Source organism: Calliphora vicina, chromosome 4 (genome assembly GCF_958450345.1).
Source record: "Calliphora vicina chromosome 4, idCalVici1.1, whole genome shotgun sequence".
NCBI lineage: Eukaryota > Metazoa > Arthropoda > Insecta > Diptera > Calliphoridae > Calliphora > Calliphora vicina.
The window spans coordinates 121,782,873-121,797,302 of NC_088783.1; the positions used below are offsets into that span (position 1 = coordinate 121,782,873).

Here is a 14,430-nt window from a genome sequence, read left to right on the forward strand (position 1 = left end):
TTTGCAAGCCGCATAAAGAATCAATTAATTAATAAAATGTAGGAATAAATTATAATGAATTATGTAGCTTTGTAGATTAAATTAAAAGTTAAATCAAGCTTAAATATTAACAATGCTGTTGCAAACTATGTTTACATTACGAACAATGCCATTAGTTAAGATAGAATAAACACAACTTACGCTACTCTTTTGACACCTTCAACCAGTGTTAGGCATAAAGAGAGCATGGATTATAGTAACATGTTATGAAGAATCATTGTTAGTTGATTTCAAGCCAGCAATTAATTGTGATTTTTGCTTCTTTTTTTTGTAAATTTTTTGTGAACTTCCCAGGGAAAAAAACGCCCCTGATGTTCATGATTGCCGAACACTGTTTTAAACAAGCTTGCGACACTTTCAACCTGGTTGTGCTATTAGAGTATAAACAACTTACGCTACTCGTTAATACTTTTAATTATGATTGAATTAGCCTTTGATCATTCCAACAGTGGTGTGAATGGAAATATTAGAGAATGAATAACTTACGCTACTCTTGAATACATTTGAATTGACTTAGCAGCCGCTAAGCAACCCACAGTAGTGTGAACGGTTCTGTTAGAGTATGAATCAGTTACGCTGTTCTTTCATGCATTTAGCGGGAGTATGAATGGAGCTGTTAAATAATAAAACACTTACGTTACTTTTTACTACAATTAAATTTCACTAAATCAGCCTTTAACCAACCCCAAAGTAGTGTGAACGGTGCTGTTAGATTATGAAAAACTTGCATCACTACTCCAATATTAGTTTTATGAATGAGCTACTTACGCTACTAATTAAGACTTTTAAATTTCATTAAATCAGCTGTTGATCATTCCAACAGTGGTGTGAACGGAAATATTAGAGAATGAACAACTTACGCTACTCTTGAATACATTTGAAATAACTTAGCAGCCTCTAAGCAACCCAACAGTAGTGTGAACGGTTCTGTTAGAATATGAATCAATTACTCGGCTCTTTCATACATTTAGCAACAGTGTGAACTTTGCTGTTAATTAATAAAACACTTACGTTACTCTTTACTACAATTAAATACCACTAAATCAGAATTTAACCTAACCCAAAGTAGTGTGAACGGTTTTGTTTACAAATTTACTTAAACACATATAGTTTTCATAGTGTGAACCTAGTATAAACAGTTAAAAATACAATTTAAATCTGCAAATCAAATATAATTAAAAACAAAACGTAATATTTGTTTTCAAAATTATAAAAAAAGAGTGAGTGGGTGGGCGTTAAAAAGCTGGTTTTAATAGGAATTTTATAAAAATCAAAACATGTCCAGTCCAGCATGTACAAATTTTTTAATCTGGGTATAAAAAAACCACCATTTATATTATATTTAGTATAAAATATTTTATTACAAATACCATGAATAAAAGTATAGAAATTATTATAAATCTGTACTGAAAAAAAAAATCACATACTAAGCCGCAAAAACGGCTAAATATATATTTACTACATACATTATTAAAATAAAAGAAGAGAAAAAACAAAATAAAACAAAAATGGTTTTAGTCATATTAAAGCCTTAAATTGACACATTGTACATGCAAAGGCCATGTAGAAAAACATATGTATAAATAATTATGTAAAAACATATGTATGTATTCAATTCTATATTATTCAGTGCCATTGCAAATGAACATAATTTTTATTTATGTTGGTGTTTCTATACAAACCGCCCCTCCCTTGCCCCTTCAATTTAAACATGCTTGAACATGGTTTTGTGTGTACACATTTAGTGTATTTACTTGAATCCGTTTAATATTTTAGTTAGACAAACTATTTTCCATATGCTGTGGAAGCTCAACAATTGTATACTGTATAAATTTAACAAATAGAAGTCGTTGCTGTAATAAAAAAACAAAACAATATCAAAAAACTTCATCTTTTATAGAAGACTATAAACTCCTAAAATACGAAGAAAAAATCATAAAAAAAATCGCAGTCAGATGGTCTATTAGATTGTCAAGCACATGTGGAGAATGAATGCCTTCAATTTAAATATATATAAAAAGCTATGATTAAATAAGTAGCAGAACTTCAGATTATAGTTAGTTATCTCATAAATGTTTGAAAACAATTGAAATAAATAGAAAGTTGTTAAATTAAAAATAATTTCATTTTGAAAAAAACACTTGAGTAAATAATTAAATTTTATCAATTAAATTTATTTAATTAAAAATTAAATTAGAGTGGCCATTGCAGCCTTGAACCAACACAGAACTAGTTACGTGACTGGTTACTTGGACACACATAAGTATCAATTATAGCTCTAATAATTAATATAAAACAAACATGAATCGAGTGAATTCTCTTTGTGCCCACCACTGCTTCAGCTACATTTCATGTTTTTTGTTGCTTCTATACAAACATTTAAAGTACGAGTTTATCTAAATCTGGAATTATATACATATTTACAAATGAGTGAGAAACTTAATTACTCATAAAATCAAATGTAATTAGTGACAATGTCAAAACAGCGAAACAAATTAAAATACATACATACATATTTTCTATGAATTTTAACATTAAAACAATACACTTTGAGAAAAACAAACTATTTATAGAAAAAGAGTTAATATATTATTTGCCTTTTCAAAAACATGTCCTTAGTTATGACCAGTTCTTTTTTTTGTTTCTCTAGAAAAACAATTTTTATTCAACTCAAGTTATTGTATTTATAAATGCAATTTTATATTAAAGATTCTATTAAATATAACAATTGCAGCCTTGTCAAATTGTTGACAGTATTATTGACACATTGAAAAGTTATTGTAAACATTTTTGACATGTGATAAATTGCTGCAAAAGTTTAGGCTGCACATTATTTATTTAAGGAAAGTACGAGTACTTGCATTCAGAATATAGACAGATATTTGTGTGTGGCATAAACACATTTTTCAATTGGTTTCATGTTTTTTTTTTTTGTTCATTTTAATTAAAATTCAATTAAAACTGAAATTTCATAAAAAAAAAACTTTGAAGTTTTTATAAAACAGGCATAACGTTACATGAAATGTAAAAGGCTGTAACTAATATTTAAACAAATTTAAAGGAAAAGAAAAAATATTGTTCAAATAAAAATGGCAACTATTAATCCACAATTAAGTAGTTTATTTAAGTCTATATTATAATTTTGATTTCATTATTTTTTTAAATAAATTTCCGCTGACGCTATCCAAATATCTATTATGTTTTTTTTTAAAGAAATCTTGAAATATTACAAGTGTTTTATAGTTTTTTACTTTATACCAACAAAAAAATATGTTGCTTTTTTTTAGCATATCTCAGGTTAAAAGTGGTTGTTTGTTGCAACATGCTACAATTTACAAGAATCATGATTTATTTGAGTGAAAAAGAAAGGAACACCAACAACAACAAAAAAATGTATTGTAAATCCCCATTGAAAGCTGGAAAATAAATTGCAATTGTTTTGTGTTCCAAAAAAAAAAGAATAAAAAAGGAAAACAGCACAAATAAAAAGTAAAACAAAATGAATACACAGTACAAAGTACTCGTCTATAAGTGTTCAATAGTGGTTCGAGTGTCCGCAACAACAGGGCTGCCATAACGATTTATGAAACTCAAAAAACAGGGATAAAATAGAAATTTTTAAAAAATTTAAATGTTTTTTGTTTGGTTATATTGATTGAAAATCCTTTGTAGATTATGTTAAACTCTTAGTATAATTTTAAATTGCTTAAAATTGATTCTCTTTAGTTTTGGAGAGTATTGGGGAACTAGTTACTTGACTAGTGAAAAAGATTAAGCTATTGTTACTATCCTATGCAAACATTTCTAACATTGCTTACTTGACTAGCTATTACAATACAATATTTCCAATTTCATTTGGAATATTCTCAATTTAAAATGGAATTTCTCAATTTCATTTGGAATTTTCTCAATTTAAAATGGAAATTCCCGATTTCATTTGGAATTTTCTTAATTTAAAATGGAAATTCTCAATTTCATGTGGAATTTTCCCAATTTCAAATGGAAATTCTCAATTTGATTTGGAATTTTCTCAATTTAAAATGGAAATTTTCAATTTGATTTGGAATTTTTTTCAATTTCAATGAAAAATGGTGTAGTTACTTGACTAGTCAAAAAGGCCTGGTTATTTGATGAGATTACTCACAGTATAAAAAGGCTGTCTATGGAGGTGATAATTGATCCCAACTTAGATAACATAGGGACAGCGATCTCACCAGTCTGAAGTAGTCAATTTACCTCTATGTTTTTGGGACTTCTCAATTGATTCTAAACTAGATGAGTTTTGGTAGGTTTTTTGTGAAAATTTGTGGCAAGAAGTGGTAGCAAACGATGTCAGTCCATCTGTTTGTCCATGTATACCTTGTTTGCAAAATACTGATCGTAGTTCTGAAAATATTTCGTTAAAATTAGGCAAGAACAAAAGCTTATTGAAACTGGTTGAAATCGGGCTTGACCGACTATACTTTCTTACTTGTTTCTAGCTACCTTAGATACCTTTTATTACATAAATTATGGTTGTATCTGGTTGATCCCTTAAATCTATGGTTTTAACTATATGAACTCGTGATCTTTCCAGGAATTATAGCATTAAAAATACGTTATTATGTGTTTTAAAACCTGCAGCTACACGACCACTGTTGCCGCTGTAGCCAACTTAAGCTAATTTCTATTTTCGTAGACGACAATGAAAAATATGTATCGAAACGTCAAACGTTTAATGTAATGGTTACGATGTTGCTGTCGTTTTCATAATAAATAAGTAGCGGACTACAAAGCGACGATTGCTGTCCTCGGAATTTGTAGTTGTTTAGCTTGTAGCTTGCTGTTGTCAATGTGTTTAAAGCATTCAGTTAAGTTATGTTTTCGTAGGCGACAATGAAGAATATCTATAAAAACGTCAATGTCAGCTGGTTACGATGGTGATGTTGTTTTTATTATAATTAAGTAGCTGACTGCAGGACAAAGATTGCTGCCAACGGCATTTGTAGTCGTGTAGCGTGCTATAGTTTATAGGTTTAAAGCATTATTTGAATTAAATTTTCTCTTTTTGTTTTTTTTAATGCTAAATTTATATGTGATTCCATTCTAAATATGAGAACTTTGGGTTTTAGAAATAATTTATATATTAAACGAAATGATTTAAATAAAACTTAGAAACGTAAAAGTACAGCTTGATCTGTTAAAAGGTAGAGTTAACAGCTTAATTACTTTGGAATAATAGCAACAAAATATAGATGACCTTTGACCTGCATGTTTAATCTTTAAAGATTTTAAAAATTCCCTTCTGCAGCTTTTATTTGATTAAGTTTAGCATTCCTTTTTACATGGAATTTGGATCAAAATATGGCAATCTTTTTTTTTTAAAAAAAAACAAAGCAATGTTGGCAACAGAAATATTAAAATAATAAAAAAAACCTATGTTCACACAAATAAACTCCACTATAAAAAGTGGAGTATACACATGTCTGAACACATAGTATACAATACTCTCACTAGCAAAAAAAATCAATGTTAAATGTTGGGGCAGAAGTTCAGGCAGCAAAAAAAATATGCCATAAGTAAATTAAGAACCATATGTGTAACAAATGACTGACAGACTGCATTTTTTCCAGCACAGAAAAATACAAAGCCATCATATATAGAAAATGTTCTAGAAATCATAAAATTTAAACCAAAAAAAAAACTGTAGCAAACAATATTTTTGTTAATTTCGGTTTTCATAATGAAAACAAAAAAAAAAGAACACAAATCTTGCTAAACACTTTTCTAAGAATTTCATTTTGAACAAGTTAAAAATAATTATTTTCTTTGGTATAATTATGCAGGCAGCAGTCGTTGAATATTGAGAATAGTTCATGTATGCATGAATTCAAATCACGTCAGTTTATTTTATTTCCGTTCTAAAGCAAACTTTTGTGCCTGCAGAGCCCGCTGCCCTGCTGTATGCATACAATATAATAATGTCAATACGGTAGTTTATGCATTTCCTCTTTTATGTTCTCGGTTAAAATTTAAATTAAAATTGTAAAACATGTAACTTGTGTATTTATAGTTTATTTTCTTTCTTTCTTTGCTGCTGCCTTTCATTTTAATATTTCCATATAAGAGCAAGTTGTTTGTTTGTATAGTTGGGTTTTGAATAGCAGACACCCACCACTGCTCATTCACTTGAGTCAATTTCATTCACTACAAAATGCAATACATTGCAATTCACTTCACTTTCACACCATCATAGAAAGTGTAGAGTATAATGGAGTCGGAGTATTGTGTTCGGTTTTGTTTGCTCAAACACACACAGAATAATTTGAAATATAAAAAGGAAAATCGCAAACAATTGAACTTTTATTCGTGTTAAGTAAATACAAGTATGAAGTTGTAGTTTCAGTTTTAGTTTTCCAACAAGACTACAAATGATGAAGGGACGGACAGACTAGATGCATAGATGAAAGTACGAGTACTTTATACCAGCATTCCTAGCAAATATTAGGTTAACAAGAAAGTTTATTCATAATTTGTTGGCATAATTATATTTTAGCATGAAATGCGGTGTAAATTAAAACAAAAGTCATTGAAAGTCAACATTTAAGTGATGTGAAGTCAGCAGTCTTCTTTTATAGGGACCGAACACGATCACTATTTATGCGTACCCAACATGAATGTCAATGAAACCCATAGAAATGAGAATAAGAAAAACTTAATTTTTCATTGAAAAGCTTGTTAGCTTTTCTTCCCGAGTTGATCTTAGCTATATAGCTAAAGGCTATATTTTCAGTAGTTCTGAGAACTATTAGCGGACTAGTCTGGTTACTGTATAGTCAAATTTATACGAAACAATCCTAGGTTTTGGAATTTGACCCTTAATTGGGTAATATAAAGAACTAAAGGGTTACAGTTATCCTCTTATAGAAGCACATAATAAGGTTGTAGATGTTTGTCGATCACTGATCTTATTGAGTTCAATGCACACTATAACATTTATATTTATAATGGAAATTTCGACTAACGAAACTACTGAAGGTCACCTTAAATCCCAGATTATCCCATATGGGTAATATAAAGAACTAAAGGGTTACAGTTATCACCTTATAGAAGCACATAATAAGGTTGTGGGTGTTTGTCGATCACTGATCTTATTGAATTATATAACATTTATATTTATAAAGGAAATTTCGACTAACGAAACTACTGTAGGTCAGCTTAAATCCCAGTTACAGTTTTCCCCTTATAGAAGCACAGACTAAGGTTGTGGGTGTTTGTCGATCACTGATCATATTGAGTTCAATGCACACTATAACATTTATATTTATAATGGAAATTTCGACTAACGAAACTACTGAAGGTCAGCTTAAATCCCAGATTATCCCATATGGGTAATATAAAGAACTAAGGGGTTACAGTTTTCTCCTTAAGAAGCACAGACTAAGGTTGTGGGTGCTTGTCGATCACTGATCTTATTGAGTTCTATAACATTTATATCTATAAAGAAAATTTCGACTAAAGAAACTACTGAAGGTTAAGCTTAAATCTCAGATTAGTTGTGAGTGTAACAGGTCTTGTAAACCATAACTTCTAAAGAATTACACTTTTTTGCCACTCCAATAAATTTTTGCATTTAAACTTTTGCACTCTACACGTTACACTCTCATAAGTTGTTTTTACACATATACAACGTTTTTGTTGTTGTTTTCCTTCGTACGTGATTTAGTTGTAAAAATCCTAAGCTGTGATGCATGGACAACTACGAGGTACATATGTAAAACCAACAACATACCAGTCTAAAGAAACAGTTCAGGTTTATTTTCATATACATGTTTTCTTGACATTCTACTTCTAAACAATCATCATCATCATCTACATCTATATATTTATCTGTGTACACTCAACTATCATTGTAAGTAGCTACTCCATGACATTATGATAATTCTATTTACAATCATTTTTCCACATTATATTTATAATAAACATTTATAATGTGTAGTAGGAATGTCTGTTTGTCTAGATAGCTAGATACTTTTATAAACGAGTGAGCACTACTAGTAAATAAGTACGAGTATAATGTACATAATAGAAATGTAGATATTTACTTGTTTAGTAGTTATTGTATTTATTGCTAAAAAGATGTGTTGAACTTTTGTATTGTCCTCATCCTCCTCCGGCACACCAACTCTATCAAAACTCATCCCAGCAGTTAAGCTAGTACTCAATGAATGCCTTATAGTAATTTTCACTAATGTCTGATCACTTGACAGACTCCAATTTATATACTCTGCTCTTTGTAGAGCAGAGAGAAGTCAATTGGTTACTTTATACATCCCATGTAATCTATGCTGAAGTCAATTGCCACTTTAGTGGCTCTAAGTAATCTAGAGTGTAGTCACTTTAAACGTTTATTTTGTACTGCACTTTAGAAAGTAGTTATTTTACCTGCCAGAAAAAAACTATTGTGGAGTTGTGGGATAAAAGTTTGTTGACAAGCAATCAATCGGTTATTGGACTGTCTAGGAGATCTTTTTAACTGTCTACTTGTGGTCAATTAGTACCCGTAGATGTTAAAATAACTAATTATGAAGCTGCTCAAGTAATCAGTTATGTAGCTAGTAAAGTAACTGACTCTAAATAACCAGTATGTACATAAATCCAATGCGTTGACTACTTTAGACCGGCTATCTGACAGTCTCTTTGTAATCAAAAAGGATCAATTGACCTCCTGCTTAGGACATGCACGTAACTAGTTGTCACTCTAAGTGATAGGTAAAATCACTAGTTCTGGACAGTCCCCAAAAACTGCTGGGATGTTATTGCTTCATTTAATATAAAATAAAATTCGAAATCCATAAAAAAATCCAAACGACTTTAAATTCGTAAATTACATTACAAATCTTGCGACTCTCTTTATGAGGGTAAAGCGAGTTTACAAAACAAAAATTTAATAGCATTAACTAAAAACATTGTGTTTCCGGTTTGAAATTGTGAAAAAAATTTTGTGTGTTTGACATTTACTATTGTGTCAAAAACAGCGGTAGGAGGCCAAATGCGATTAAACATGTGTCTGTTTAAATTGCAACTCATTACGCAAGGGTAATTTTCAAATTAAATCAAACTTAATGAAAGCCATGTGTGGGTTGTTTATTGCTGGCTATTGCAAGTACAATACTGGTAGTAAGTGACGCATCTAGTTTTGGAGGACTTAAAAGAAAATTAAATAAATTTAAAATGATTTGTTTTAAAGACATTAAAGATCTTAATTTTATCGATGTTTTCTTCTTATTTTCAATTAATTTTAAACATTTGTTTTATGTATTTTTACACATTTGCATATTTTAACTTGTTTTCTTGCTTTCTTTTACTTTTTTTAATTACAGAGTCTGGGCATTTTGGCTTCAATTCCCGCCGGTTTATTAATATTATCACTCTTTGGATTACTATTGTATCTGCTCACACGCTGTTGTGACCGTAAGCAACGAAAACCCAGCGCACAAAGATGTCAGAGTTGTTCTTTGGTGATTATTACATTGATGACATGTGCTGCCATAGGTTTGGGTAAGTACACAAAAAAAAACAAACCAGCCAGCCAGAGTAACGAATGCAAAGATTTATAATTGAAAATAAAATGAGAAACAAAAAATTCACATTCACAGTTTTTTTTTATACAAAGTAAATAAAAGACTTGTATGGACATAAAGATTAAAGAGAAATAACACAGATTTATTTTAAACCTTTAAGGGGCGGTATGAAAGCTCACTGAACTGAAACTGATTAGTTGCCTAATAATGTGATCATAATTGATCTAATGGCTACATTTCCTGTAGATCACATTAACATGTGACTGTTCTGGGAGTTGACAATAGATTCTTAGTTGATTAACAGAGTGACAGCTATTTGGATATATAGCCATTTCAATCTGTCCGATTGATATCCACTATATTCCTAGTTCGGCCGCTATATAAATTCGGGAAAATCGGGCACGACTATCTCGATGTTTGATCTATTTTTATCTATATAGGCATTACTAAGTCATAAACATAAACGGATATCTAATGGTAGAAATTTCAAAGACATTTCCAAAACGTATATAACGTTAGAAAAATTCAGACCGGCAATGTCCAAAAATCGGCAAAAATATTTTTTAACTCTATTTTTTTTAACAAATTTTTTTTTAGCCTGATTTTTTTATACCCTTCACCTTCGTGAGAAGGGTATACATATATAAGTTTGTCATTCCGTTTGTAATTTCCACAATACAATTTTCCGACCCTATAAAGTATATATATTCTGGATTCTTATAGATAGCGGAGTCGATGAAGCCATGTCCCTCTGTCTGTCTGTTGAAATCAACTTTCATACATCAATATCTCCGGAATTTTTCCGGCTCGGTTGCTATTTAAAACCGAGAAAATCGGTCCACAAATGGCTGAGATATAAGAAAAAAACCAGGACCACCACGATTTTTGACCTATATCTGGATTACTAAGTCATTAATATAGACAATATGAAAATCTAATGATAGATTTTTCAAAGACCTTTGAAACCGTAGTAAGTTGGACCTTCAATGGGTCAAAAACGGAAAAAATATTTTTTAACCCGAATTTTTTTTCACCAAAAGTTTTTTTTTCGCTAAATATTAAAAAAAAATTAAAAAAACAAAAAAAAAATTTTTTAAATTTTAAAAAAAATTAAATTTATAAAAAAAATGTTTGTACAAAATTCGAAAAAAAAAATTCAAGAAATGAAAAAAAACAACTTTGGAAAAAAAATAAATTATTTTTAAGTATAATTTTGTGAAGCGTAAATAAGATTCGGCACAGCCGAATATAGCTCTCTTACTTGTTTTACAATAAAATAGTTTCAAATTAAATTTAAAAAAAATTTAAAAATTTCCAAACAAAATTTTTTTTTACAAAAAATATATTTCAACCAAAATTTTTAAAATCTAATTTTTTTAACCAAATAATTCGAAAAAAAAAGCTTTTTACTTTATCATAAAGTTTACTCTCGAGAAGGTTATATAAGATTTGTTGTTGTTGAATTGATTTTGGTGTCATTCACTTAACATAAATATCGAACTAGCGATTTTATTGGTCCCTGGTAATGCAGTGGCACATTAAACAAATTACTAATAGCAACCATTATAAGTTTGACCTTAAACCTCTCTACATAGTGTAATCTTAATTGCAGTCATAACTCCGCTACGAAAGGGTTAAGATTTGTTCTTTGCAGACAATGAATGAATGAGTGCATTTCGCTTATGCCACCAATAAATAACATTTTAATTTAAGGTATGGGAGAGTGTACAGTGCACACAAGTCACAAGGAAGTTGGAGGAGTAGGCGACTTATTGTCATATCTACCGTGTAAACATTATGGACTACGAATGTTGTCCTGTCACTGACTTATTATAATCAGTACTGTATGCTACAATTGCTCCATTTCTTTCTGTTTTTTTTTTTTGCAGTTGCTCTCTCTCACTGCCCCCCATTTCTTTGTCTGTTTTCATTTCATTTTGTCAACTGTTCCAAATGTTGTTAAAAAAAAAATAATAATAATAATTTTTTATCTTCTTGTTAGTGTCGTCTTCTTGTGTTATTATTTCATTTTTATTTTTTGAGAATGGTTTGTTGTATGTGTTTTATTGTAAAATACAATTATTTTAAGGATTAAGGGCTTAAGTGACATACAAAAAAAAACAAATCAAAAAAAAAGGATGCCAACAGAATACGCCTGGTTGGGCTCATAGGATGCAGGCAAACAAGCAAAGCAGCCAGGCTAGAGTGGTTGGGTGCTGATGGCTGGGTTTGGCTGCTTGACTGAGTGACTGGTTGGTTGTTTGGTTGTATGTTTTGTTTGGACTGACTTCACTATGCGGGAAAATAATTCAATTTCCGACCCTATTTCTCTAAAAGTTGTGTGTTTTTTTTCGCGTCTTGTAGTATTTGCGGTATAATTTTACTAAAACTACTACAAGTCTGCTGATGATGTTGATGACTAGTACCCAGCCAACCTTCATACTTTGACTAAGTAGAAATACAAACAAATAAATGAATGAATGAATACAATGTAAGTTTGTTTTCTAATTGTTGTAATACAATCTGGTAAAATGTTTGATTGTAAAGAATTTAAGCGCATAATTTGCTCATTTCCAAGACACTGACTCACAATATATATAAACAAATTCATAAGGAACCAACCACCAACAGCCCAGCTAGTCAGCCAGCCACAACCAGCAACTAGAAAATGAAAACCAACAAATACATCCCACATTATAGATTTAAATGTCTCTGTATAGCAATTATTTTTAATAATATAAATGGAAAATACATAATAAATACTCGTATATTGCAAATTCTTACAATGTATCGTATCGTATCGCCCGGTGTCTGGTCTGAGGCAAAGGAATTTTATGATAATTGACTGTATAGAGAAAAAGGGCCACTATTTTTTTTCTCTCTTCTTTTCTACTTTGATCTGTATTGTGGGCATAGGGTTTCAAATGAATTGGCTGATTGCTTCGTTGGCTGAATGAATGAATGAATGAATAAATGGATAGATGGATGGATGGATGGATTGTACTATTTTTTCAGCTGCATATAATTTCAATTATAATATTGATTGCATTGGTGTAGTCGAGATCATTGACTTCACACAACAAATTCAATTAATAAAAGGGTCAATTGATGTTTCATTGGCGGTATTAAAGCCAGCTTTTTTTCTCTCTCATTTTTTATTTTTTTTGCAATTATTATTTTCTTTTTAACTACTACGAAAAAAAAATTGGAAAATATTTAATTTTTTTTACAATATTTTAATATTTATATATGAAAATATTTTGTTCTTTATATTTACAGGTCTCTATGGCAACGATGATTTCCATAATGGTTTATTACAAGCATTCAGTTCCGGCAAACAAGTGGAAGGACTTGTATTGAGCTTAAAACGACAGGTATGTACAAAAAAAAAAGTATGGGGGAAAAAAGTAATAATAATATACAAAAATCAATAAATTTTTTATGTATCAGTATGAGAGTATAACAAATAAGTATGACCACTAGCTTTATTTTATGAAATATTTTTATAGTAAATTCTGTATTAAATTCTTTTATTTTTTTATATTGCAACGGCTTTGCAATACTGACAGTTTTTGTATTGTAATTTATCTACCACTGGCATATTTATTTAAATGTCTCTTAATAGCTGGAAAATATGAAAATCTTATTATGCTGGTATAGAGGTGAAAGCATTGTTTAATGGCAGGTACAGAATTTGTAATTGAAGCCTTTATTTTTTTGCCTTTAAAGTTAAAAAACATAGGCAAAGATTAAATTCCTGTTAAATTTCTTGTTAAAAATTTTGTCTCTTGTTTTTAAAACTATAAACTATGTATGTTTAAAACATTGGTTTATTTAAATTTCTATAAGGAAATAAAACTCTCCTAGAGATGTCAAAGCTAAAATAATCCTTTTATTTCCCATAAATACACTCTCATAAGAAACCTAAAGTAATCTAATATCTAAAAGTGACAACATTTTATAATATTTGTTACTATTTTGCTATAAAGATGTAGTCATAGTGCATACCCTGCAGGTCTGGGAACTAGTTCTTCATTAGGGAATATGTTGGCTACATATTTATAACTACCATTGATTATTCAACAACCTAATTGCAAGGCTTTTATGTGGTAAATTTCATAACTGCGCACTCTTTTTATAATTGTAGCAGGAGATTTTAACACTTCGACTTTTGCATTTGTGTTATTTTTAGCTTGCCTCGAACTCACGATCATAATCTTACCCGAATTTTTGATTTGATAATGAACTAGCGAATATGTTATTGACAATTTGGGTCTCAATTGACACACTCTGTAATTACAAGAACTTTCTGTTTGTTATTTTCTTAATTTTAAATTGAAATGACGGATTTATTGCTGACAATTGACACTCTCTATTGTTACAAGATCAATGTGTTTTGTTTATTTTTTTAATTTGAAATCGAACTAGCGAATTTGTTGCTAAATAGATACCCTATTTAATTCCATCATTAGTTGCTATAGATGCAATAGCTTTCAAATTTAAGGTATGTTTTGCATAACTTTACATTAAAAAAGTAATTATTGTTACTAATTTTTATTAAGTTCCACATGAAGTTCTGGCTAAGTAGCAATATTGGTGTAGCAAAGTTGACAATTGTCACATTTAATACTGCAGGGTACAGACAGCTTTTATTAGACGCAGTAATACAAGTACTTGTTTCTAAAGCAAGCAAGTAAGAGTTTTAGTAATCGGTTGTGACGAATCTTATATGCACTTCATCTGAACAAATTTAAACAAAATCTAAAAAAAAAGTTTTTAAAGAAAAAGCCTTTTATTAAAGAAAAGCTTAGAAAAAGCTTGAACAAAA

General features: G+C 29.8%; 1 protein-coding gene across 1 annotated transcript in view; it reads left to right on the forward strand.

The window, feature by feature from the left end:
* The window catches only part of LOC135957819 (uncharacterized), a 62,650-nt gene that overhangs the window by 24,898 nt on the left and 23,322 nt on the right, over positions 1–14,430 (forward strand). The window contains 2 exon segments of the mRNA XM_065508623.1: positions 9,402–9,579; positions 12,882–12,976. Coding sequence (XP_065364695.1) covers positions 9,402–9,579; positions 12,882–12,976 — 273 coding nt within the window.